Source organism: Lineus longissimus, chromosome 7 (genome assembly GCF_910592395.1).
Source record: "Lineus longissimus chromosome 7, tnLinLong1.2, whole genome shotgun sequence".
Classification (NCBI taxonomy): Eukaryota; Metazoa; Nemertea; class Pilidiophora; order Heteronemertea; family Lineidae; genus Lineus; species Lineus longissimus.
Window position 1 is genome coordinate 18,574,728 of NC_088314.1, and position 27,239 is coordinate 18,601,966.

Here is a 27,239-nt window from a genome sequence, read left to right on the forward strand (position 1 = left end):
AATAGTTCAGTTTGAGATTAATGCGTGGTCTCACCATACCAGTTGAATAGTATTTTCTAGTATTTAAGATATAATTTTTTTTAAACTGAGTATAAGGTGTGTTTAAAAAATGATGAAGTTTCAGTCCAATTGGTATATTTATGTGGTTTTGAGGCTCCGTTTAACCCGTCGTGGTGAAAAAGCTGACTCGCTAGTTGAAAGCCGTCAAAAATCCCCCCCCCCCCCCAAGTTCAGACCCCCCAAACCCTGAAATTATCATGCAAAACGTACAACGAAAATTCCATGGTTTGACAGGCTAAGATAGGTCTATTTGGCTTTGAAAGCGTTCCTCCCAGATTACGTCTCAGAAAAAGTTATGAGCATGTAGAAAGTTCTGTTTTAAAGGGAAAACGGCTTAAGACTTTATTACAGGTATAAGGCCTGCTACCTCATTCTCAATATAAAATCCAGTGCTCATGTTGGTTGGCTGACCATCTTTGAAACGGATAGTTCACCGGCTGATCGTGTGCTCAAAACCTTGACCTCGTCTCGCTCATCTCAAAATAAGGCATTATTTCCTTTGTGGCTGGTTAATCAGTAGATCTGACCGCATTGGGTTGGAAATGTTTGGTGCCACCACGAATCAGCTCTGAAGGTGATGTATTTAAATAACAAGACGTACGCCATGAAGTGGCGCCATATACTGTGTGTACATGGCTCGGACGCTAAACACCTCAATCTCTGTGGGCCATCGCAAGGAATGAATAGGATTTTATTGAGGGCCAGAAAGCAATTTGTATTAATAGCATTCCGCGAAGATGACGTCACTGCAGCTGCTGCCCTCTATTTCCCCATCGCTGAATTACAGGCAATGTCGGACAAACATGCCGTTTCGTAATGGATGCAGGCTTTCTAACTAGGGCAGTTAGATTCAATCTAGCACATGTCAGAGTGTTGGAAATACTACATAATTGTTCTGGATATTTCTCTCTCTGACTCTATGGTATCATTCATGCTAAAAACAATGCAGGGTCAAAGATAATTGACTTTGAAATAAGCTCAAATGCGTAGAAATAAGTGTCGATGTCCGACTGTCACGTGACTTAAACGTCATCAATATCTTATGCAACTGACCTTGTGAGCTATAAATAGTAACTTCGCGGAATGCTATTGAAATGCGTTTTTGAGACATTTTTCGAATGACGGGGGTGCTACGAGATAGAACAGCCGGCAATCACTGTGGGTTTACTCAGGGTAAGAACTCGGTCATAAATGTCGGTTTAAAGGCCCTGACATCAGGCCGGTGGTGAATATAGGTGTCAAGAACACCAGTTCAAGTAAGGCAAATAGTTACTAAGAGCGAAAAAGCCTCTATTTTGATGCAATATTTTGAGAACGGTTCCTGACCCAAATGGCCTCTTCAGCCTGTTGATCTATAGGGAAATTTCGAATTGAAAGACTGCCGCCCTACTTCTGCATTCAAAGCAGGTGTAGTCTAAAACTGGTTTAATGCGAAGTCGTCGTCTTAAAGGCATACTCCATACGTTCAAAAATTTGAAAACATTGTCTGAATATGAAAATTTCGAATCGTGCATATATACGTACTGCCTATAAATTCTAACAGTGCCGTTGAGTACAATAGTATACAATTACTAACAATGTCAAATTTCAGCGAATTTGCGTGCGTGAATACTGCACTATATTCATCTGTATTGACCTGAGTGACAAAAAAAACAAAACACAAACAGTGTACGCCTTTAATGGTACTATTTTGGCTATCAATGGTTGGTAAATATTTAGAAAAGTTGCGTCTTCCTTCTTTTTCTGCACATATCCAGACGGGTTGGTTCAGTACCTGGCACTGGCACGCTGGCAATGGCACTGGCACTGGCACTGCAGACATATTTCTTTGCCTGAAAATGCAAATACAGTGTTTCAGGGTCACAAATAAATCTCTCAAATGTAAATCTGATGGTCAGCATTAAGTTAAATCAATTCAAAGTTTTAAAAACAAAAGATAAAAAAATATATAATACGGCCTCACCACAGCCACTGGGCTGCAGCCTACACCTAATCCTGGTCAGTCCTAGTCTGCTGCACTAACTTATATTTCATCATGTCAATTACAGGCCTACACAAGGCTACACTAGGTATTAAGTACATGTAGGTCAAGGCATTGACTGGACTACAGAGAATTATACCAAAGACAATTGCAAGGCCCATGATGATGACAGACAGCAGTCTCATTTCACTGGCATATGATGTTCAGTGGACTGCAGACCTTTTTGGAATGCATCCTTGGGCCAGTGCCAGTTTCAGTGGCAGTGCCAGTGCCAGTGCCAGTGTGTCAGTACCAGGTATTGAACCAACCCTATCCAGACCTGCATTCTTGGTTGTACTCAAATTAAGGACCTGAAAGAGGACTTACGCACTTTGATCATTGAAAGATTCCCCGATTTAAACACCACCGAGACGGGGTCAAATTGTTCCTGTAAACTTATATCGATATTTTGACAGAGAGGATATTTTGCATTTCTTGAACACCGTGTGTTGTTGGAACGTCCCCGGAGAAAGGCTCAGTGGGGGTACGAGATGTAGTACATACATTGGATATTTGCACCTGGAACACAACCCGTTTTGAAAGGTCCTTGCACCGAGAGAGAGCAAGATAGTTGTAGTACCTGTAAGTTTTGTCAGAGAGGATATTTTCACCTTGAACACGGAGTATTGGGAAGCCTTCAGAGACAGTTGCACCTAGATCCTATTGAATTGGAAGGTTCCCGCAGTTAAAAAGCACGGAGGGAGTAAAAGATATATAGTACCTGCACGTTTTGACGGCGGAAATTTGCACCAGGAACCCCGCGTGTTGAAAGGTCCCGGGAGTTAAACAGCACAGAGGGTGTATATCCCCGTATTTTGTGACAGAGAACATTGTATCAGAAGGTGGGGCCCGGAGTTGTAATTGTATATCAAGCACGAAGAGATGGGTGAAGCAAAGCACCGTCCCTTGTCGACTTCAAGTCACCAGCCCGACAAGAAGACCTGGAGAGTTGTGAGCATCCTCCTCGGAGTGATTTGTGGAATTCTTTTGATTGTGTGTGTGCTTTTGGGCATCTTTTTGGCACATGCAGTAGCGGGCAAAGGACCGAGAGTTTGCTCGACCCCACGGTGTCTGGCTGATGCCGGTCGCATCAAGGGGTATTTGAACACATCTGTGGACCCGTGTGACAATTTCTACGATTTTGCCTGCGGGAACTATCCTGAGGATAACCCCTTTGATGTGATAGGACGAGAAGTTTTGGAGATGGTCCGGCGAGGTCTTGAGCAAGACATCGAAAATAATGCTACGAACTCGACAGAGAGAAAAATGAAGGAGTTTTACGCCTCTTGTATGGAGAGTGACGTCACGGAAGACCGGAAGATGGCGGAAGTGATAGACATGGTGAGAAAAATAGGCGGGTTCGGCCCCAATCTGCCTGCGGATAAAATGAGTGAGTACGAAATAAAGAAAGTAAAAGCTTTCCAAGTGCAATTGGGCTTAGGTCTATGTTTATACATGTAATAGATTCAGTCATGAGCATTTTCGTGATGAGTCAATTTTGATACGATTGACAAATTGAGGTATCAATTCCAATACACGCATATTCGATCACCTCCCAGATATAAAGTGAAATGCTGAGCTGTGTACAGTCAGTTGAGTACTCAACACTTAGCTTGTGAGTGCTTTGCTTATGCCCACGACTGTACACAATGTTCACCCAGGCTCTTTAAAGATTTGAGGTCAAAAGTCCTACGTTCTTTGTTTAATTCGGAACGAAACAACAGACTAAAGTTTCAAGCAAATTAAGATACAAAAGAAGCTTGAGTGTCCTGATATTTATAGGTTACAGCACTAACGGTGACTGTCAAAAGAACAATATGCAAGACATGTAATCAAAAACCTTTTAACTGCTATCAAAAAGATCAGACTTATAGGCCATCGCACTTACATGAGTATAGTGGGGCTGAAGGAATGGAGAGCGGGGGCCATCGGTTCGCTATCACTGCCACCGATAGACGCGGCGACGCGAGAGACTGCCAAAGAAGCCCACGGAGCTGGCGAGGAGTTGAAGAAATGGAATCTACTCGAGGCGTTCACGTAAAGAGACTGCCCAAGCCTCCAATGCCATAGCTCGGTAGTTCATTTAGGCATGTCAGGAATTGGATGAGAGTTATCCTTCAGCTTCCATCTGTCATCATAGAGTAGAACCTTAATTTCCCTGTCATGCCTGTCGAAAAACACAAATTATCAAATGAAATTTAAAGGTTATCGGTCAGAAAACTGAAAATTGCTGATGCATGCGGAAAATTGTCATCAGCCGCAACCAGTACAGTCATGTACTTTTGTATTTTTCTGCATTCCAGCGGTATTGCCTCCGCAGCCTCCGCCCATACACGCGTTGTCTGGAAGCTGAGCAATGGTCAAAATGATCTTTCGGTTGCTCTGGCCCTACCCACAGCCCGTTTAATGGAGTCTGACTACTTGTTTATGTTTCTGATATTTTAAGTTGCACGCTGGACAGTCAGTCTTTTTCGGTAACAAAGTCGGCTGTCCAAGAGAATTTCACCACAGAGCCCCGGAGCTTTGTGGTCAGGATGATGTCATTTGGCCAGTATTCGTCTCGGTTCTTCATTAGGGAGCTGGTCTGAAGCAAAACTAAGTTGAAGAAACTATTACCCAATGAGCGCAAACACGCCACGAATATAATTGTTATGGAAAAGACGTTCATGCAAAACACTGGTCTTTTCTTTCAACCACGACTGTCGGCCTAGCGTTCACTTGCAGAGTCATTAACCTGCACACACTCGCTTCCTCCGCACCATTCTAAAGAAACTTTAAACGCAGCATCTATCTTAACTGGCTGCCTTCGCAGGTCGCCGCCGCTCTGCCCCACCAGCGGGAAGTAAGCGCTGAACAATCTACTCGACTAGCCTGGTCCTGGAGCCAAGATGGGGCGAGCTGTGAGCATCGTTTTGGGAGTAATCTGTGTCATCCTTTTAATCGTTTGTGTGATTTTGGGCGTCTTATTCGCAACTGCCGTAACAAGTAAAGGGGAGGGATGTTCGACACCGCAATGTCTCTCGGACGCCAGGCACATTAAAGCACTTCTAAACACATCTGTCGACCCGTGTGAGAACTTCTACGATTTTGCCTGTGGGAATTTCGCTGCTGCAAAACTTGTTGACTACTTTGACGAGGTAGGAAATGAGGTTTTGGAGATGGTCCGACGAGGTCTTGAGAAACCGATAGAAAATGATGCTAAGAACTCAACGGAGAGAAAGATGAAGGAGTTTTACGCCTCCTGCTTGGAGAGTGACGTCAAGGAGAAACAGAAGATGGCTACCGTGAGGGAAATGGTGAAAAAAATAGGGGGGTTCGATTCAAGTACCCCGAGTGACGAAATTAGTAAGTAGAATTAGATGTTTGGTGCAGAGATTTGCACGGAAATTTCAAACATGGTAAGTTTCGTTAAATTGTACTTCTGCCGTTACATAATTCGCCTCCTGCGGAAGGAAAGGGGCAACCACCACCACATCTTCTATCTCTTCTTCTTCAGCAGCGTTCGCTCTCCACTTGGAGGAGATTTTCTCCAGGGAGTATTCCTCCTCCAAGGCGGGATGAGCGTTATGCACACCACTACGCTCATGCGCCAATTGGGTTTATTGGCCTCGTGAATCCGACTTCAGCGAGAGGTTGAGTCCACGAAAGCTGCACTCATGTTTCTCACCTGGTGGGGTCATTAACCTGCCCTGGCCTGCATACCGGGCCTGTTTGTATGCAGGGCCGAAGAAGCGAACATTAACCCCAGATTTCCTCAGGACGGAAAAAACAGGACACAAGCCAAGGACGACAGAAAGGCAGGCGCTGTTGTTCAGGAAATTCGAACCAATAAGGGGAAACCTTACCCATCGCATAGCTATTCGCTCATTATTCGCTCGAATGCTTTAACAGTTGTTCGGTTGGCTTGTTTATCGTTCGGTTTTTTCTTGGTTAAAGTTACAATTGCAGTTCTACCTGCGCTGCTTTTCGTCTTCTTAACGTTTCACTCCTTCCGGCACTTGAGATAACTCATTTCAGTAATTAACATGACCGTTTTTGTGAGGTGCACATTACACCTAAATACAATGCATGTCGAAGGCAACTTATGACAAAGGTAGAGATACATGTATAGATATTTGCCTAAAAGTGCTCTTCAGGACGTTGACTGAACCTGGGGTATGTCTTATATATTTACATATACCTCCTAAGCCAAGTAGTAACTCCGTCCACCTCTCCTAAAGGCCTATAGCCACATGCGCGATTCACACAGCGTTTGACGCACAGGCCATTTTCATTTCATTTCGTTTGTGATTTAGTGCAGCTAACGCTCAGAAATATCCGTTAATCGCTCAAATGAGTATGTATAGTCAATTGCGTTTTCCCAGCTATTAGGCCGCCGCAGTAAAAGTTGCTTTTGGTCTCCGTGGTTATTTCGTAAGCACTGGCATATGACTGGGCACCAGACAAAGGTATCATCAAAAGACGCCAACTGCACCTGTGGGAAATGACCAAGTCAAGTTTTGGTGGGACGTAGTGTTTCCAGTGCGGCGACCGCAGCAGGCAGAACGCTACTGCGGGATCGGGCCTGGCAAAAACTTCCGCGGAAAGTTTTCTTTACAACAAGCAACATATCGGATCTCAATATCAAGATAAGGAAATTATCGTTTTCTTGAAAAAAGCATGCTTCAAGATAATTTTGATCTGACCCGCCTGATCTCTGTGTTAGCGTCTATATTTATTACCCATTCCAGTATCAGTCTGAGATACGGCGTGGTTTTGACAAGGCAGCAACATAGACCCGCACTCCTCGCGATAATTGAGCGGGAGGAATGCGGAATATCATCACCCGTACACAACCATTGGTTATTCTGCGAAGCTTCACAATATAAATAAAAGTGAGATAATGCGGTAAACCGCTGCGAGTCCTCAGCGGTCGATAGGCCTACAAAACGGAATTTTGTTCAACTGAAATTTCAAGGTCAAGTTCAAGGTCAACCTGAGGAATCAGCTACAACCACTCCAAGGGTCTCCAACCTCCCCGAGTCAAGGCCAAACCACCTCTCCGATGGTCTTCCACCTCCCCGAGTCAAGGCCAACAACCTCTCCAAGTCAACCCCGCCTCAAACATATCGAACTCGAAACAAGACGCTTTCATGTACCGAACATCCAACTAAAGCTGCCTCACTGTAACAAGATTATACCCAAGGAGGCACGTTCAGGTTTTCTAACTGACGTGTCATGACAAAACCTAGGTGGGGATTTTTACATTCAATGCTTTAGGCCTATTCTGGGGCATTTGTCTGAGCTGCTTTTTTCTTCGTTTAACATCATACATTTACTTTCCAAGAACTAAGCGACCCCAAAGGCACGTACAAGTACTACCATGTGCAAATACAAATATTCCTTCGTAAGAATGATAGAAATGGGTGATTCGAAGGACAGGTTGTTGTGGTTGTTGCATGAATCCAACACACCCATGACAGTGCCAGTGTGCCCGTGATTGTCTTCGTGGACAACTGTGATTGGACGACCAAAGTCCCATTACCCGTCTTCTGCATTTTCAGATCTGTACGAGTTTAATCCAGTTTATTTCGACTTTGACGATGCGTTACAGTATGTCCAATTCAACCTCTCTACTGATGCTACCCTTTCCGTTAGTGTTAAACTCGAACCAAATACTGAAACAGATAGGTTGGAGTCCTTCATATCGGTAAGTCGATTTTGGGTTCAAAAGGTTTTAAAATGATTATTGCTCGGTGGTTTTGTTTACTATTTCGTTTTCAAATTCTTCCTATTTCCTGTTCACAAATGACCCGAAATGAAACAAGCCAAACTATGAAACGAACGAAATAAACACTATGATTGCAAGCGTTAGAGGGTATTTGCATGAAATGAAAATGAACTTTTATTCACTAACATGTAGGCCCACTTAATTTGGCCTGTTTCAAGTTTAAAACAAGCCAAAATAAACGAGTAAATGAAACGTTCTATCATTTCAATATTTACATGCTACCGTATAGAATTACAAAAACATACTGCTTTAAAAATAAAGAGTGTCAACCAAAATGTTTTATAACATGTATTATTTTACCCAGGTCACGAATTAAGATTGCTTAGGACCCCTGTTGACTTTGAACAAAGGGAGATGTGATCTATATGTACCATACTCCCAATTATAAGAGACGTCCAACCACCAAAAATTTTGAGGAATTTCCTTTTTAGAGAAGTTTAGATGACATTTTGCCCCTCCACCGATGAGAGATGCGACGGCGAGAGCGGTTAATAATCCCGCCATGGTTCGGTGATAAAACAATGCAATATGATCAAATTCGCACAGTGACGCCATCTTGGATAGCGGCATCTTCGATAATCCTTCGTCATGTACTGCGCCGCCAGTTCAGACTGTTGGTCTTATTCAGACCTAATAAGTGCCACTTTCTTTCATAAAACGATTTATTTTATCAACAAAAAACAAAATTATGATCTTTGTAAATAAAACCTGACACTTGATTTTATGGAGAACTACAGAGCAGCAATCATTATTTTCGAGCTTAGTGGTGATGCGATTGCCTCTTTGAAAGCAGAAACATTCTTTCCGTTTCAATATCCGCTGTACTAAGATGGAGGCAACATACAAAGAAAGCAAAAGAGGCGTTGTAAGGAACGAAATAAGCGCCTCTAGTGTCAATATTGTGATGTAATAGTGCACTTTTTCTTCCAGATTGCGTCAAAATATCAATTCCTGTGCACCATCCTCGATGGTGATTTTTACAACGACACTAAAGCGCATGCTCAGAGGATGAGCGAATGTTTCGGCGGGAAGTCACAAAGTGGTAAAAGTCAATTCGCAAACGACGTCGTGGAAGTTATTATGTACTACTGCAAGGTCAGTTCAAAGTTGTGTCTTTATGCTAATTCGATTTCGCTTTCGGTCAAGGTCACGTCATATATGTCACATGTTACAGTCAGCAAGCGCTGATTGGCCTGGAGTAGGTGTTATGAACACGAGATGCCACATTGTACCAAAGCAGATACAAGAACACAATTGATTGTTTAAGCCATTTAGCAGTTAATTGGTCAATGTTTGACCGCGTCGCAATACTCACCAAATATGGACTTGACAGTAAAAAAGTATAAATATGACATGGTGGTCTTGTCTTAGCATTTGCATGGGACGTCGTAAAAAACATGGCAGACGTGACCGATCGTCTCATTCCGTCGTGCTGCCATCTGTGAGACGATCGAGTATCAATCAAAATTTTAGAAGCAGTTGCATTTGAAATATCCTATAACCCACAAAAAGGCAGGAATTCGTAAGTGAAAAGGCAGCGAAATAAGCGAAATAACATACTTATCAAATATTTATATTTCAGTCTTCTCTACTATTATATAGATGACCTTCGCCAGTGTTTGCGATGTTTTTCAGGTGGAGCGACTGGTAAGGTAGAGTGGGAATTGTGTAAACTGAAAACAATGACATGGCTACCTTGTTGCAGTTTACCTAATATTCTGTTGTGAATGTCGTACTATTTCAGAAGGACGACACGGAATCGATCGCGAATTTCACAACTAAAAGAATGACTTGGAATGAACTGATGACAGACCAACCCTGGTTAAAGAACAGTAAGGTAGGTCTCCCTAGTTCCCATTCAACACTCCCTCAGACCGCCCTGCCCAAGCGCATTGAGCCCAGCGAAATAGGCTCCGATGTGCTACGCTCCGCTCCGCTGTCGGGACGAATCATTTTGGCCCAATGCAACGCCACCTTTCGAGGGCAATGACAATCTCTCTTGTAGAGGGATGTGCTCGTCGATCTACCAAGCAGTTGTCTCGCCCAACCATTTCCGAGCATAAATTTTCTAGCGTTCCCCAAACAATGATTGAAAACGGTTTCAACAGAAACACTGAAAAAATGGCACACCGATGAAACACCGCTGAAAGACAGATTACCACGTTTTTCTCTGTTCTCCGCTATTGAAAAGCCATGGTCTCTCCATGCAGCCGTCTATTATTCCCCAGTGTTTCCATACGCAATACAAAGACAGCCAGAAACACAATGGCCGGACAGTAGGCCCTGTAAATGGTAACAGAGAAAAAAGTGTCAATCTATCTTGGGGAGAAAACAAACTAAAAACTGAGAAGCGGCACACCGGCAATCGGTTGAAGACAACAAAGGGTATCTTTTTCTGGTTAGGCTATATCTTTTCTCTTTTGAACTTCAGATTGACTGGTCAAGCCTGTTTGAGAAGCCGTTCCGGGAATGGAACCATCAGCCATTTGAAATCAGCGAATCTGGTGTTTGGATGATGAAACAGCTCAGCGACATTTACGAAAATCTCAATGTGAGGTATGATCACAGGGACTTGTTATTGAGTGTGAAGTGTCAGTCCACAGATATACCATGCAAAAGGTGATCAGGTGCGGGGGGGGGGGGGGTAAGCGGTTTGACTGAAACTTTTACCATTGGTTAGTCTTAGAATAGGATTATTACTGGTGGGGTATTTTTCAGAAAAAAAGTAATTAGGACAGGAATGGGACGCAAAATACGTTTTTCACTGATTTCCAGTAAAAAGTGCTTTGTTTCCCTGACTTAAAATACCGAACCTCCTTGGGGTATTTCTACCTTTCAGTGTCAATTCATCATTCACCTTCTAACTAATGCTTAGATGCCTATATACCTGGTAAATGATCACAAGTAGATGCCTGCCTGGGATGGCTACAGGAGCTTATTGAGGTTGAGTTTAAAAGGCCTTCCCACCAACGACAAGCCGCTTGTCTAGTGTGATTTAAACCACGGCCTTTCCACACCGAAATACCCTGAGCCCTCCGTCAATATTCTCAATTGGTTTCCCCCAAAACATTATCTGGTACATGCAGACAAAACTGCACATGGTTCCTTTCCGGGGTTTCTCTCAGCAGTTCAGCTCTTCCTTTTTCAGGAAGTTCCGTAACTATCTGATCTATGTGTTCCTTGATGAAAGCCGACGAGGGATGCCGAAGTGTATCGATGACGCCGAGTATGGCAAATCAACCCCTGGTAAGAGTTTCGCCGTTTTTCTGGTAATGTCGTTACATGGCAGACCGGGTTCGCGCATTCGCCGTTGGATATCCTGTCAGGTGACAGGTTTTGACCAATCAAAACCCCGTATGCGATCAAAGCCGTGCTCTCTGTGCCGAACAAGCATGATAGCTCTCTTCTGATTGGGCAATAACTGTCAGAAAGTCTCAAAATGCTGCTTTTGCGGAAAATCAGGAATGGGCCTGTAAATAGATAATGGAGCTTCGAGTTATCGCCATGTTGGTACACCCGGGTAAGTGCAAAATCAAGTCGAGTCCGTGGATAATTTCTGCTTCATTTTAGTTCGCGATCCAATGGAAGGCACCACAATATGGAAGCGATGCATCATGGAAAAAGTCAATCCTACGTTTTCATTGGGCATCCTGGCCATGTTGGAGAAACAGATGGATCACCCTATCGTCACAGATGAAAAGGTAGGGCTCTCCCGGAAATTATTCTGATCACAGGCCTACCCATAACATAAAACTCGACTGTATTTTTTCGACTTTCTTGAGCACTGGAAGCTGGCCATTGTGGGTCATGCATCCTGAGATTCAGGGTGTTTTCACTACTACTTTATACATAGTATCAAAAATATCAAAAATATATAAGGCGAAATTGGCCACGGCGCTCTGCCACTCGGCACCCGGCAAACTGCGCATGCGAGGTGCCCAAAACAACGGGACGTTGGTTCCTTGCGTCGATGCCAGAGCAAGCAGAATTACCCCCACCTAGTGAGGAAAATGAGTACCCTGCGATGGACTCCCCCACCTTGGCCAAAGGCACTTGCCGAGTCAGAAATGACTGCGTGCAAATAGATAGATAATTGTAGATGCACAGACGTACATGTACATTTCAATATATTTAGTCGATTCCAAGACTTTTGGTTATTGGGACTATTTTGAATTATAGACTTTTGGTATTATATCTAACTTTTTCAGTTACGCAAGATTGTCGAAGAGATCCGCGCGGTCATACTCAAGAGGATCACGGCCCTACCATGGCTAGATGACTATCTCAAAGAAAGAATAAAGAAGCGTGTTGAAGACAAGGTGGTCATGCTCGGGGGCCCACGACGGGTGCTCGACGACGATTTTGTGGACCGGTTTTTCAAAAATGTAATTACTCATTTTATATTGTTTCTTGATTTGTGAAGCGACTCGTGTGACTACGCACCAGAATCAATTACTAAAGTCAATTCAAAATTAACTTGTGAAATGGACGTATTCTTTGAAATGATTCGAAGCAGATAACCAGCTTCGCATAGACCGACGGTAATTTAGGTTGAAAACAAGTTTTGTCACAAGCAATGGTTCAACCAACCCGACACGATGAATGAACTGAGCTGCCACTGGGATCCACTCCGCACGGGGAAGGTTCGAATTGACGGCTGGAATTGTCAGTTACTGTTGATATCACGTGACCTACATTATCAGGTGGGAAGTCCGGAACTGAGGGCGCTGATGGACTGATGTAACCTGAAGAGAGATGAGATCTCATTTAACGCCAGAATTAACGACACCCTTTCACACAACAACAGAAATAACTTATGTATTTTCAGTTGCATATCAACAAATCTCTACCATACCTTGTGAATGATATCAACGCTAAGAAGTTCCAGAGGTTAATGCAGGCGATCGCCCTGAGGTCGCCGAACATACACTACCATTTGTACATAAAGTAAGTATTGCCCTGATGTCACCGGGCATACACTACCATTTCTACATGAAGTTAGTGTTGCCCCAAGATGATCAGAATTACACTACCACAGGCTCCTGCATGAGACAAGACCACCATTGATTTTTTAAGCCTTTTAGCAGTTAAATTGTCAATGTTTGACCGCGACGCATCAAATACTGCGTGGGGTTGTGAATCTCAAATTTTGATATGATATTCCGGACAGTCGGGCAAGTAAATGGTGAAAAATAAACTAGTAGTTGACCGCGGAAATTTTTTGATAATCGACAAATTAGACAGACATTGATATTTCCACTCTTTTCAGCCGACTGGCAGAAAAATCTCAAAACACGCCCCCTATTACCCAATTAGCAAAATTCGAAATCAATTTTTTCATCAAATAATTTCTTTATATCTGTAGACTTGCCACAACAAATATTTTTTCAATACCTCTCCAAATATACTTGAGAGTTAAAAACATGCACTCGTCTAATTGATAGGCCTCGAACCTCCAACCTATGAATATTCATTAGTGGTCATGTCTCGCATACCATCATGCGGAGCCTGGCTCCATTGGCCATTGCCCAAACACAAAGCCTATGAGAGAAAAATTGTCTATACCACCACAGCGAAGAGTCTGTATCAGAGTGAAGTGTCAACACTGATCGCGTGCACGGAGTTATACTTGCACATACCCCATTCTCCCGTAGTGGGCATTTGGATTGTTAACGTTTCCATGTATTTACCCTTGGCTTTGTCGCGGGGGTCGATGCTGTCAAGATGGTATCTGCCCATTCCGCCTTAACCTTAAGCTCTGTACACACTGACAACATTTTGGGAAACATGTTGGCCAACATGTTGTCCAGGTGCGATGTTATCGAAAATTTTGCCCTGTATACACATGACAACATTCGACAACATGTTGGGCAACTTGTTGTCGAATGTTTCCGAGAAATGAGGATTTTTGAGGGAATATTTTTGAGGGAAATTCATAAACAATGGAAGATTCCAAGAGAAGAAGATGTATTGTCGGTGGCTCTGCCATAATTTTACGTGTCCTGATTGAAAGACGGCGAAGAGGACGTAAAGATGAGAAAAGAGTGTGGACAAGACCATGGATTTATATGAGACACCAGCATGGGGCAAATTTTGTAGCTATTTCTAGAATAGCAGCTTTCTTTTTGTTCTTGTCTTTATATTCCCTGGATGTTACATCCCATAAACAGGCACAACTTTCTCATACTGCAATAAGTTGTTCAACTTCACTCAGTAACCATTCCTTGCTTGAGGCTGCCATTTTGACTACATCACATGGCTTAAGGTAGATCATGTGATTTGTGGCATATTTCTGATTGGATAAAACTCGACAACATCATTAGCATCTCGGCAACAAAATTGATTTTGTATTATTTCGACAACATTTGAGCAACATTTGGCCAACATGTTACCGAATGTTACCGAACTGTACACACTGCCAACATTTTCGATAACATCTCACCTGGACAACATGTTGGCCAACATGTTTCCCAAAATGTTGTCAGTGTGTACAGAGCTTTATTCGCCTCATCCAATTTTGCCTTCTCCCATTTAGCCTTCTCCTGACTTGCCTTTTCTCAATTCGCCTTCTACGATTTCGCCATCGTCTTATCTCGCCTTTGTTCCAATTGGCCTTCTTCCTAACTCGCCTTCCTCTCATTTTGCCTCATCCTAGTTTGCCTTTTCTTATTTCGCCTTTGTCCTATTCTGCCTTGGTTTCATCCTGCCTTATCTCATCTTGCCTTTTCTTGATTGACCTTTGTGTCAATTCGCCTTCTACCCATTTTGCCTTCTCCCGTTTCGCCATATCTCACCTCGCCTTTTATCAATCCGCCTTTGCTTATCTTGCCTTTGTTCTATTTTGCCTTGTTGTCTTGAGAGCTAACTCGTTCTGTGAGAAGGCCTCATAATTCCCCAATGATCAAAGGAATACATCTTCCAGATTGCTGGATTTGAGTAGGCCTATTGACCATAGTCCATAATAAAGAACTTCAGAAGCACTCACACTTTGAATGATCAATAAAATACTTAGCACCCCCATCCCTCCTATATAGGACCAGGTCACAAGTCTTACTCATCAAAGAATGCCAAAACACTATGCCAAAATATTTCCATGAAAGACTTGGAAAACTCTAAGATTTGACAAACATGGGTAAAGATACTAAGTTGGTTTTGGAGATACATGTAAGCTTACATGTAGATGGTTCAGAAGTTATGAAGATTTGAAAATATTGGTAATTAAACAACAGCCTTGGGTAGGGTACCAAAACATAATTCGTGGAAACACTCTTATATGAAAGATTGGCCCCACAAACATGGGTAAAAGAGACAAAAGTCTTTTGTAATATGGTATGTAATGTAATATGACTATAATGGCTGAGAAGTTATCTACACTTGTAATTTTGGCAATGTCCACCGGGTTTTGGTTGGGGGTACCCCCGAATGGACCCTAGAAGCCCTTCAACACTGTTGAAGACACTTTCATATGAAAGATTGACTCAACAAACCTGGGTAAAGACACCAAGTTTGTTGCAAAGTAGGTAGAAGGCGAAATGGGAAGAAGGCGAAATAATACAAAGGCGGGGCGGGTAAAGGCGAGATAGGATGAAGGCGAATAAGGACAAAGGTAAATTAGGACAAGGTGAAATAGGAGAAGGCAGATTAAGACAATGGCAAACTGAGACGAAGGCAAGAATGGATAAGGCAACTTGTGATAAGGCAAGATAAAACAGAGGCAAAATAGCATAAGGCGAAAAATGAAAAGGCGAAAAAAGACAAAGGCGAGATAGAATAAGGCGGATTGGGAAGAGGCAAAATTGGAAAAGGCGAAAATGGAGAAGGCGAAATGTATATTTTTTTAAGGCAAAATGGGAAAAGGCGAAAAAAGACAAGGCGAAATGGGCATGAACCGTCAAGATTTGACCCGATACAGTAGATAACAACGGGAATTCAGGCCTTTGTGCGAGCGGGCTTTGTTTAAAGACAAGGAAGTGACTATTTGGCAAGCCCGGCTCACCAAACAGCGCCTTTTTTCTGCCCTTGATGGAGAGCCGAACTCATGCATATTCGACCAGCCAGGAGCTCATTATCATTCGTGGCAACACGGTCAGCAACACTGGAGTTACAGTGAAACGCCTTTAGAAATGCACACTAATGCATTTAACATGCTTATCAGTTAAATCACGTTTATGACTTTTTTTGTAAATCCATGCAGTCATGTACATGTTCATGCTTCTTCATGGATTATTGACCAAAACCCGAGTTTAGTAACAGAAATTGAATCGAGAGCGGGAAGTCGGCCATTGTTAAATATGCGCATATAAATTCGAATATGACGTCACTGCTCTCTGATTGGCCAACATGTTGTAACGTCTCCGGCTCGCCAAAGAGGGTAGTATTTTTGCCCTGTTTGGCAAGCCCGGCTTGCCGAACAGGGTGGCTTTTTAGTGCTGTTTGGCAAGCGGCTCTCCAAACAGGACAAAAAAAGATGCCTGTTCGGCGAGCGGCTTGCCAAATAGACCCGGCCTAAAGACAAAAGACTGTTCATGAACATTCATCTATGCTGGGAATAGTAATTTAAAGTAGTTTAAAAACTTTTGATCACAGCATAATAGTGAAAATAGCCTATTTCTTGCTGTTCGATTTCAAACATCTCACCGCTAATAGGCAATCCTTGCCGAATTCAGTGAAGAGGCCATTTATATCCGTGCCCTACAGCCGACCCTGAACAGAGACGGGAGGTGATACCAGCTGCCTCAGATTTACACCAAGCTCGTCAGAGCGCACATGCGCACTTCCGATCAGTGGATAATAGACTCTGTTTTCGACAGAGCCTGAATTCCTTTATCTGCGAGGTGAGGGGCACAATTACAGCGTGATGACATTCGCATACAGATTTGGTTTATGCTATCGGAGGAAGACATGTCATTGGGTTTGATATTGGTTCTCAAGTCTTTTTGATCCATTTTGCTCTGGCTTCATTGCAAAACACCATTGGTTATTTTGCAGAAGCACCGATGCCATGTTCGTGAATGCAATGAACGAGGTGTACCTTGGAGGCCTTGGTAAGCTCATTTCAAGTATTCTTGACAATTATTCTTCAAAATCAAATTGGTGGTGTTTGAAAATGCTTCCCCGCCCTCCAATAAAAAACGTTGGCGAGTCCTTTTAACACATTGTAGTTGGAAAAACGTGATAAAAACCACCTTCGTTGCTGTATGTATGGTGGTGGGGGATCCACTGCCTTCGAACCCATCAAATTCCCGACAAGCACCCGTCCCCCGACAAAAGAATTCGGCACCTGTTATGTTTTCGCATAGCCTGGTACCAGGCTAGTTTTCGCATCACGTCGACGAGAGGTTGACGGGAACACGACGGGAAGTGGTGGATCAACCCCAAGCAGATACGTCATGTAAGCGTGTACGCTTTTGAATTTTGATTATTATCAGCAATTTCTATCAATAAAAGCATTTTATTTATTTATTCTAGTCATGTTTTGGTCCATCTTGAGGTCGCCATTCTACAATTATCATTCTCAGGAGTAAGTAGACCTTCCATCCAAATCAACAAGTCAATTCTAGGGGACCACAAAATGTGATCAGCCCCCCCCCCCCCCCCAAAGTCGCTAAATCATTTGTTTTGGACCGTGATTTTAGCAGCAATGTTTTAAAAAGTTAGCTACGCCCCTGATATGATCGTGAACTGCATGTATACAGCAGCGGAATACCTTACAACATGTGCATGTACAATGATGGCTGCTGAACCTACAAAAGGTGTTGAAAATAGACTGAAGTTGTGCCCATGATGCACTCCTGGCATAAAATTGGTGATTTGAACTCAAAGCACTTCAGAATCCGCAACAATTCAAAATTATTACAATCGTATACATGTAGTTTCCTCGTGGTGATCTTCACGTGACAGGCTACGCATTGTACATGTTGTAAGGTATTCCGCTGCTGTTGAAGCGCGGAAGGCACCAAGAGGGGTGCGGTGTCGACCTGAAACCCCGTTTTTTTCAAAGTGCACATGGCCCGACTCCGTTGTCTAGTCATTTACACGGGTTTCCGACTGATGTCTGCCTTACCGTTGCAGGTATCTACAATATGGTAGCATTGGAGGGATTATTGGACACGAATTTGGACATGATTTTGACGGCGTTCGTAAGTTGTTGTTTTCGCTACTTGTATGTACATGTATCGTTTTCAATGTTGATCGATAGGTCGTATTTATCGTGGATCCAGACCGATGTAGCGCTTCTGTTTTTGTACAAATTGGGTGAGGGATTATTGTGGCAAAGAGGATAACACCCATCCTGAGAGTATCAGGTGTTCTTAGCGCGAGATCCTACGTACGAATCCTAAAATTTCTGATATTCTCAGCCGGATGATAACACCCTTCCAGATTGGCACCATGAGCCGTCACCTGTATATATATATTGCACTAAACGCTCCTTATGATTTTGCCAGTGTTGCCGAGGTAGTTTTGGAGGGAAATGACTTTCAATTCACGGTTGTTCTCGTACTAGTGCATGGTTTATATATTTTTCAATCATTTTGTTTGGGGAAATCACGGTTTCACTGAACGCTTTTTTGCCTATGAAAAAACAACGTATCTCATGCCCAAGTTTTCATTTTATGGTCCAGAGCATTTATTTTGCAGACACCTACGAGACTTGGGCGAACCAGACGGAAGTCCCGGAATTAGTGAAGTCCGAGTCATGCCTGCAAGATTATTACCGCAATATTAATTATACTGGATGGGAGGTAAGGTCATCTTGTGGAAATCAGAGCGGCACAAGACGTTTTTTCGCCCCGGCCTCACCTCGCAGTTAACAGAATTCAGGCCCAGCCCAATACACGGTCTATTTTCTTTAGACAAAGGCAGCTGGCACCTTGGCCTAAAAAGGGTTGTCATGCGTCAACAGATTCTACGCATTTTTCGTTTTTTCCAGCCTCCTCCTCAGGACCAAGGTGTAGCAATGTCTAATCAAGGAATACCAGACGTCGTTGGAGTGAAATGGGCAATTGAGGTAGATATTTGGTAACCCAAAAAACTGGACAACCACTACTCCCACGACCAGAGACCCAAGTACCAGTACCAGTATATAGAGAATCGTTTGAAAAAACCGATGAGACTAAAATATCTCGATTCGGTCCTAGTTTTAGCTCCATATTTTGGTGAGAAGGTGGTTGTTAGTATGAAGCTGTGCGGCTAGTGTGCCTTGTTCTGGCGGCAGCGGTTTTGTCAAGCAGTCATAAACTACTAGAGTAAAATATTCACGAAGCAGTCAAAATCGATGTTGAGGTGTCTTGAAATAGAAAACTAGTCTATAATATACCTTTACAGGCTTACAGAAAGCACGTGGCCGATAGAGGGCGTGAAGACGACATACTGGCTGGACTTCCCTACACCCAGGAGCAACTGTTCCTGATTTCAAAAACACAAGTATGATAACTTGAAAACTTGAAAATTTTGATTTGGCGTATATACATAAATGAGTAGGCCTACGTGTAATTGGCACACGGGCGATGATCGGAGAAACAGAGAAGTATCCTCACTTTTCTCTTAAGTTTACCCTTTTTGACCAATCTGGTCACTCTAAGGTCCGATTCCAACAGCGGAAAACCGCGGTGGTTTCCCAGCGATCCACACTCTAACTTTGTATAGTCAGTTATAATTGCGTTCACCAGTAACTTACATCAAAATTAATCCGACGCCTGTTAAAACCTCACGGCTTCCCGTCTTCGCGTCGGGTTTAAAGGTGACGGGTCAGATAAACTCCCGAGTCAGACTGAAGCCGAGCACTTAGAAATGTTCGAAAGGTTCATGTTCAACTGAATAAGCAGCATTACTTCCAGTGCATGACCAAAAGCGAGGTCATACTCTGCCAGGCACCGTAGGGTACATTTCGGAGTCATGGTAGAAAAAGTGCTCAATACCCCACGGCAAATTAGGGAGTTTTCGGAAATCCTTCGAACGCCAAAGTGAACGCCTATCTCATTGTTCGACTGATAGGCGTCCATGTTGACGTTTCGGAGGATTTGCTAAAACTCCCTAATATATATTTTTATTATTCTCACTTGCAGCTGTGGTGTAATAACGGTGAGGCGTTCATGACCATCAGGTAATCTTTCTTACTCATTCTCCTGCGCAGCCGGCGAACCAAATTTATTGATGACTTCGTTCCATGACCGACAACACATGTCGCCATTTTCATTTTCGCCAGGATTCGAAGGCGCATGAAAATACCAAATTTAATAAACGGCGCCCTTCGTTCATTTTGTTACCCAGTAACCTATTCTTTACCAAGCTACCAATCGAATGGTAATACATGTAATTACATGATCAATTATCTTTTGATTATTGTTTTTTTAGGATGTTAGGATCGGAAGGGTTAAACCCATATTTTCCCGAAATCTTCAACTGCCCGAAAGATGCGCCGATGAACCCCGAAAACAAGTGTAACCTCTGGTGATGGGACTGTTATCTCTAATTTCAACAAAATTACGAACATATTATTGTGGCATTAGAACTGAGTCGAACTGCCTTGCTTCTTAGATAAAAAAACGAAATTATAGGGTGATATGAATAAAGACTAGTAAATGATTTTACTTCAGTTTTGTACAGAAAGGCCTAGTGTAAATGTACATGGTGTTTTCAGTAAAAGCAATTGCTAGTCTTTATTCATATCACCCATAATATGTTTATAGATTGGCCATGGCTTGTTTGGTAAAAACACTGCTTGTTCATAAAATACTACGTACACTCCGCCCGCAGTGTACCGGCTTCGTCCCTCAGCCAATGAGACAGTGAATATGATGACGAAATGGACTGCCACGGGAGTCTGGTATGCGGTTGAGCCATGCACCATAGTGCATGGCTAAATCAATAACAGCATGATCGCGGTCCCACAACGCCAATAGTCAACCTTCTGTCCTGCTTCTATGAATACGCGAAAAACGCGTGCTGACACAGTGCTTTATCAAGATCAAGACAGTGATGAAAAAAGGCGCGAGAGGTGGCTATTCACACTTCGTTCAACCATGCCATTCCATTACGCACCACTGCTCATTACAGATCCTGGTTTGTAACGCCATTTTCCCAGGGACCGAAAAGGACAGAGAACAGATCACGCACTACAATCTTATAACAATGCACACTATACATTGTATATACCCGCAATGGCTATCTTAATACATGCAATCAAACGTTACTACAAACATGAAAAAAATGTTTCGTAAGACAAGCTCATTGATCTACATATAAGATGAACGTACATATTTAATTCAATCAGAAACCCTAATCTTTGGTGACATGACCAAAAGAAATGAACGCCTCGAGAGCATTGTTTCGGTTCGTACGCTCTCAATTAGACCGGCCTGGCCCGTCCCACTTCATTTCGTCAGCCCCGGCGGTCTCGCTCCTAACAGGCTGGAGAATCGTCCGTGGTCCGCGGCTCCCGATTTGTTCCCGATGCTGCAGATAAATATACATGTATAGTTTTAATTGTCAGTTGTATAAGTATATTTTGATAAAGATGTGAGTTTGTGTTGTTTTCAATAAAAACCTTATAGCTCAAATATCAAATTATGTGTTTCCTCAAAGGCTATTCCTTCCACACAGGCAGACGGGCTCCGTTAAGTCCGTTACTTTGTTGACAGTCAGCTTTGGACCGTTGTCCCTTAACCATTTCATGACAACACATTTCGAAATTTACTGCGGAACAAACACATCATGAATAACTTATCGCAACTTAAAGGGGTACGCCGTTCGTAATACTGGATCCACTCAATAATAAGATCCCAAGCCCGACAATACCCGATTTGTACCACTGCCTCGATGGGTAGAGTCTAAACGGTCACCGTCTAAACAGCCGAACACAATAGTAGGCCTTTCGCAGCCATAAAAGGGGTGGGATATCTATTCAAGAGTTAACAACGTAATCGTCATGAATAGTCATGACTCTCTACAGTTGAACCTTTCATATTACAATTAAAGACCAATTGGAAGAAACGAAGACAAGATATCCCACCCCTTTTATGGCTGCGAAAGGCCTACTATTATGCCTGGTTGTTTAGGCCCTACCCATCGAGGCGTCAGTAGAAATCGGGTGTTGTCGGGCTTGGGATCTTATTGGCGAGTGGACCCAGTAACTTGTGGTCCGGGAAAATAGAAAATGCAGTTATATCCAATGCCATGGTGCAGTTACTATGCATACGAATTTGCTGAAACTTGGTATTCATATAGTATTAGAACATACTCAGTATACCATTAACACAATTAAAAATCTCAATTCCAATTACAAATTTCAAATACTCAACGGCGTAGGCCTTCAACTTTTAAGTCTTCTACGCCTTTCAATGAGGCCGACGTTGAAGAGGGCCGCAGATCCAGCAAACACGGCAGCCACTGCAAAACTCCAACTGAAGCAACCGGTGCCATAACAAAATGTCTCCCCGGGTAATTTAATCTCGGCCTGGTACACAGCACCGAATATCTGCTGTAGCAATATGCTACAAATACCATTCGCTAACACGAATGCTCCCCAGTTTTTTCCGAAATATTTCAAACCGAAGTATTCGCCGCAGAGAGTGGCGCTGATGGACCAAACTGCCCCGTAGGCAATTCCAACACTGATTGTGGCAAACAAGAGCACGTAGAAGTTACTCGATGCGAAAATGCAAAGGGTCAGCGCGCCTGTCTCTATGATAAGTGTCACGAGCATGTAAGCAGCCCGTGGAATTTTCTCAATAAATTTATCGGACAGAATCCCACAGACAATCTTGCTGATCACAGCAAAGATTGGAACAAGTAGATTGAATGCCGTGCTCTTGTCTTCATAGCCAAAGGATTTCAGGTAAACATCAATATTTGTTAAGAACATTATTATTTCACAAGACGACATGACGAAGAGCCAGAACAGGAACTGAAAATCCCAATTCTTTATCAGTGCCAGCCCAGTTACGTCTTCGACAGCTTCCTTCTCGCCGTCGTAATCTTCATCATGTTCGGGAAAATCCCCCGAAACATCATCGAGATTTTCGTAGTCATCCTGCCCGGGGAGAACAACCTCATTGGTATCATAGTACCCCAGGAACAGTGCGCCTAGGCCATTCACCACCGAGCCGGTAATTGCCATGAAGAGAAAGAAACCGCCGAGATCTTGATTTTCTTCATCTTCAACGTGCCCATTGACGAATAATCCGCCGTAAATCGCAATGAAAATGCTCGATCCAAGGGAATACGCCGTCTCGAGAACAGCCACCATCGTCCCGAAAAGTGGTCCTCGGAAATTTCTCATATTAGTGACCAGTGCCGCCATGTAGCTTACGATAGAGCTGAAGTCTGGAAAGATGAAAACGAAAGTGCTACAGTTGTATGGAGGCGAAACGTCTTGAATATGGACTGAATTTTAAATTGACGCCTCGTAGAGCATGCTCTCCAATTTAGGGAGGTAAGAATGGTGCGACAAAAAGCGCCCCCTGGAAAGAAAAGATGAAAAAAGCTTGTTGACCTGAGGCAAAACAGTTTTTGACGACCCTCAGCGTGTCATACCAAGAACAGAATCTTTCAATTCGATCTCCTGATAACTATGTCGAACATTGGGATAGGCATTTGCGTTGACATTTCGAGGCTCTGTGAAAACATGGATTTGCCGCATGTAATACCCAGATTCTGTAGATTTTGAATCTCTCTAGTAGGAAGAGTTGTGTTTTTTCCTACTCACACGCGAGGGAGAGGTACAGGCAAACAAGCCAGACCTTGTCGGTGTAGAACGCCGGGTCATTTGCCGCACTCCACAGCAGCAGGTAGCCAGATGTCGAGAATACGATACCGATGAAGGCGGTCACCCGCGGACCAACTTTGTCCATCATCATTCCCGGGGGGAAAGCAAAGGTCGCGCCAACATTCCCAAAACCACTGATGATACCGACTGAAATCAACGAAGAAAGAATAAATGTGGTTGTTTCGACAGATACCCACAGGGCCCTTTATGTATGGATAAATTGTTGATGATTAACAAGGCTGCTTTTTTTACCTGATTAAAAACACAATAATCAGCAGTGCTTTTTCTTGATAGAACACGCACCTTAAATTAGTTAAAGGGACAACTTGGGCGTTAGCAGGAGGATAATAACGCTTTTTGCCACCATGCGCCGCCACAGGTTGTATGGGGTTGAATGCCTCTATTTATGATAATTCTTGGTGCAATGAGAATCTTTCCATTAAACATTCTATTGAAGGATTCTGTGGACAATTGAATAGGGCCCGTAATAGGGTTCCATTCAGAAACTCGGCTATTATTATCATTATTATTATCATTATTATTATTATTATCATGTGTCTTTATTCATGTAATAATCGATTACATTGTGGTGTGCGTATAACAAAAGAACGGAAGGTGACAAAAATATTCACAAATACCTTACATAACATAATTTGAATGTTTACAATAGTGTACATCAAGCCTCCAAAAACCGGTCCTCCGCAGAAATCAGAGCCAGCCCCCAGTCACCATATGACTTGATGTTCCATCAATTGCTTTGATACCGACTGTGTGTGTGTGGGCGTGGGGGGGGGGGGGGGCATTTGGGAGTTTTCGCAAATCCCCCAAAACGTCCACGTGAAAGCCTATCCCATCGTTCTCAGATGGTCAAACAATGAGATAGGTGTTCACCGACGTTGGCGTTTCGGAGGATTTGCGAAAACTCCTTGGTGTATTTCTTGTGCGAAATTCGCTTTAAGTGTATACGTACTTTCGGACTGTGTATATCCATACTTCTTCTTGATACTGTTGGTATAAACACTGAAGATGTATGCACTTCCTCCATAGAGCAGGCAGAGCAGGCCCACAACCAGACAAATGGCCCGGAGGAGCCGTTTTGAGACGATCATAGTTCTCGCCGTCTTTCATTTGTGCACCGGCTCCCTGAAAAAAGGGAATGGTACAATTTGACCCAAAAAAAGGCAACGCATGAACATGTCCACATAATTCATAATTCATAATGAAGATCTTTCCGCATGGTCAGCCAAGATGCCATTGCCAATATCTGTCTTTGTGCATGATTAACCAAGATGCCATAGCCAATATCTGTCTTTGTGCATGGTCAGCCAAGATGCCATGGCCAATATCTGTCTTTGTGCATGGTCAGCCAAGATGCCATGGCCAATATCTGTCTTTGGACATGGTCAGCCAAGATGCCATAGCCAATATCTGTCTTTGTGCATGGTCAGCCAAGATGCCATAGCCAATATCTGTCTTTGTGCATGGTCAGCCAAGATGCCATTGCCAATATCTGTCTTTGTGCATGGCCAGCCAAGATGCCATTGCCAATATCTGTCTTTGTACATGGTCAGCCAAGATGCCATGGCCAATATCTGTCTTTGTACATGGTCAGCCAAGATGCCATAGCCAATATCTGTCTTTGTGCATGGTCAACCAAGATGCCATGGCCAATATCTGTCTTTGTGCATGATCAGCCAAGATGCCATTGCCAATATCTGTCTTTGTGCATGGTCAGCCAAGATGCCATGGCCAATATCTGTCTTTGTACATGGTCAGCCAAGATGCCATGGCCAATATCTGTCTTTGTGCATGGTCAGCCAAGATGCCATAGCCAATATCTGTATTTGTGCATGGTCAGCCAAGATGCCATGGCCAATGTCTCTCTTTGTGCATGGTCAGCCAAGATGCCATAGCCAATATCTGTCTTTGTGCATGGTCAGCCAAGATGCCATGGCCAATATCTCTCTTTGTGCATGGTCAGCCAAGATGCCATGGCCAATATCTCTCTTTGTGCCATGGTCAGCCAAGATGCCATGGCCAATATCTGTCTTTGTGCATGGTCAGCCAAGATGCCATGGCCAATATCTGTCTTTGTGCATGGTCAGCCAAGCTGTCATTGCCAATATCTCTCTTCGTTCATATATAGCGAGGTCAGCAAAGCTTAAACTTATAGCTTGTTAGTCTCCGCGTTAGTTCGAGAAAATGCACTACTGCGGCTGCTACAATGTATTACATGAATTGAGTACTTACATGAATCTTGAAAATACCATAACACGAAATGCGAGAAGAGAACAACGGCGAAAGTGTTATCTCGAAACTGGAATACGGCCTCAAAGGCCCGAGGTTATGAGCGGGTCCGAAGTCTTTTCGACCAATTGGAAAGAATGGTTCATATGGGTCAGCTGGACATAATGAATCGATATTGTATACATATATACATATACAGGTTACCTTTGCCTATAACGTCTTCTAAATACCTTCTTGTACAACTGAAGATGTATCATACATTTGATTAGGCCCACAAAAGGGTATCACCAGGAGTGGTTGTGAATACTAAAGAAATCTTTGTAGTAAACTCCGCCCTCAGCCTACCATAGCAGGCAGGCCAAATTTCATGGTTGACGCCAAGAGTCGTTTGTGCACTGACCCGCATAACGATGTTCAAAACATTTGTAACTAAATGGATGATTTTCCCCGTCTACAGATCGTGGCAGTTTGGCGTAAGAACATTTGACCAATATCATTGGGTTTCATAACCATGTGATATTACATAGTCAGACTTACACATAAGCATTATTATACCACATTGGGCCTCATTGCGATGTCACCCAAAGACGTTATAGGCAAGGATAGCCTGTATACTTAGGACAACTTTTTATCAGACAGGTACTTGTACAGTGTTGACTTATTGAGATTGAGGTCGGCCCCTGTCTCATGTCCTAAATGTGTCATGTCCTCAAGTAGGGACATGCGTAATGGTGTGATTCTCTTTTTTTCTCGAAAGCTATGCGCACACGACGGATTGCGATGAAAACGAAAGCATTGTTTGCAGAATGTTTTTTAGTGTTTTTCCAGAAAAGTGTTCAAGAACAAAGTTTTCGGATAAAAAACATGCAACATATATTTGTCCCGAGACAGTCAGTGCAGTGTTTCTGATGTCCGTCGTGTGCGCGCGACGCGAAATATTTGGAAAACATTTCCTCGAAGCCGTTTTCGTTTCCATGGTCATTTTGTCGGCTTTGTGCGCGTGCGACCCCAACCCTGCAAACGCCGAGACAAATTTGTCGCTGCGAAAGTGCGACTTGCGATAACTATACACCTTTCCAGAAATGGGGCGCTGAGTGTCCGAAATAGTGATGTCATAAGGGGAAACTAGGCCTTATGGTGGAGGGACAAAGGATATAGTCATGGTTGACCAACACACTTGAATGCCTTTAATGACGGACAAGGGGGAAAAAGTTAGTTCCAATGCAAGCCAACAATTTCGGGAAGCATGTATATACGCGGTATGGCATGAGACAAAAATTCAAGGTTTTTATGGAAACCCCATGTCGACTTACCGGCGGGGAATATGACTCCTTAACTCTCCTCCTTTCAAGGACGGACATACGCACAACGCCGTT

The 27,239-nt window shown here is 43.2% G+C and overlaps 2 protein-coding genes across 3 annotated transcripts; one reads left to right on the forward strand and one right to left on the reverse strand.

Annotated features, from left to right (window-relative positions):
* The first annotated feature begins 2,304 nt into the window (after positions 1-2,304).
* Positions 2,305-21,416, forward strand: LOC135491180 (membrane metallo-endopeptidase-like 1). 2 transcript variants are annotated; one of them, XM_064776883.1, is made up of 17 exons: positions 2,305-3,470; positions 7,624-7,769; positions 8,781-8,945; positions 9,595-9,687; positions 10,282-10,406; positions 10,999-11,096; positions 11,421-11,551; positions 12,059-12,235; positions 12,679-12,797; positions 16,839-16,894; positions 17,319-17,370; positions 17,922-17,989; positions 18,489-18,592; positions 18,781-18,858; positions 19,176-19,274; positions 19,916-19,953; positions 20,205-21,416. In XM_064776883.1, exons 1-17 carry the CDS (start codon positions 2,963-2,965, stop codon positions 20,302-20,304), a joined length of 2,157 nt encoding a protein of 718 aa, XP_064632953.1. In that variant the 5' UTR covers positions 2,305-2,962; the 3' UTR covers positions 20,305-21,416. The 2 variants fall into 2 exon arrangements, with proteins under 2 accessions (XP_064632953.1, XP_064632954.1); XM_064776884.1 differs by lacking the exon at positions 2,305-3,470 and adding an exon at positions 4,835-5,425.
* Positions 21,417-21,911: 495 nt separating this feature from the next.
* On the reverse strand, positions 21,912-25,969 carry LOC135491306 (uncharacterized). The gene is made up of 4 exons (XM_064777082.1): positions 25,867-25,969; positions 24,587-24,759; positions 23,557-23,763; positions 21,912-23,174 (listed from the first exon to the last, which is right to left on the reverse strand). The coding sequence occupies exons 2-4, from the start codon at positions 24,723-24,725 to the stop codon at positions 22,162-22,164; spliced, it is 1,359 nt and encodes a 452-aa protein (XP_064633152.1). The 5' UTR covers positions 24,726-24,759; positions 25,867-25,969; the 3' UTR covers positions 21,912-22,161.
* Positions 25,970-27,239: the final 1,270 nt, after the last annotated feature.

Coding starts and splice junctions, on each gene's coding strand:
- LOC135491180 (XM_064776883.1), top strand. CDS start 2,963: ATGGGTGAAGCAAAGCACCGTCCCTTGTCGACTTCAAGTCACCAGCCC. Junction 11,097..11,420: donor GTATGGCAAATCAACCCCTG/GTAAGAGTTTCG, acceptor GCTTCATTTTAG/TTCGCGATCCAATGGAAGGC. Junction 11,552..12,058: donor CTATCGTCACAGATGAAAAG/GTAGGGCTCTCC, acceptor TAACTTTTTCAG/TTACGCAAGATTGTCGAAGA.
- LOC135491306 (XM_064777082.1), bottom strand. CDS start 24,725: ATGATCGTCTCAAAACGGCTCCTCCGGGCCATTTGTCTGGTTGTGGGC. Junction 23,764..24,586: donor TGGATATACACAGTCCGAAA/GTACGTATACAC, acceptor CGTTGATTTCAG/TCGGTATCATCAGTGGTTTT. Junction 23,175..23,556: donor CCTGTACCTCTCCCTCGCGT/GTGAGTAGGAAA, acceptor TCATCTTTCCAG/ACTTCAGCTCTATCGTAAGC.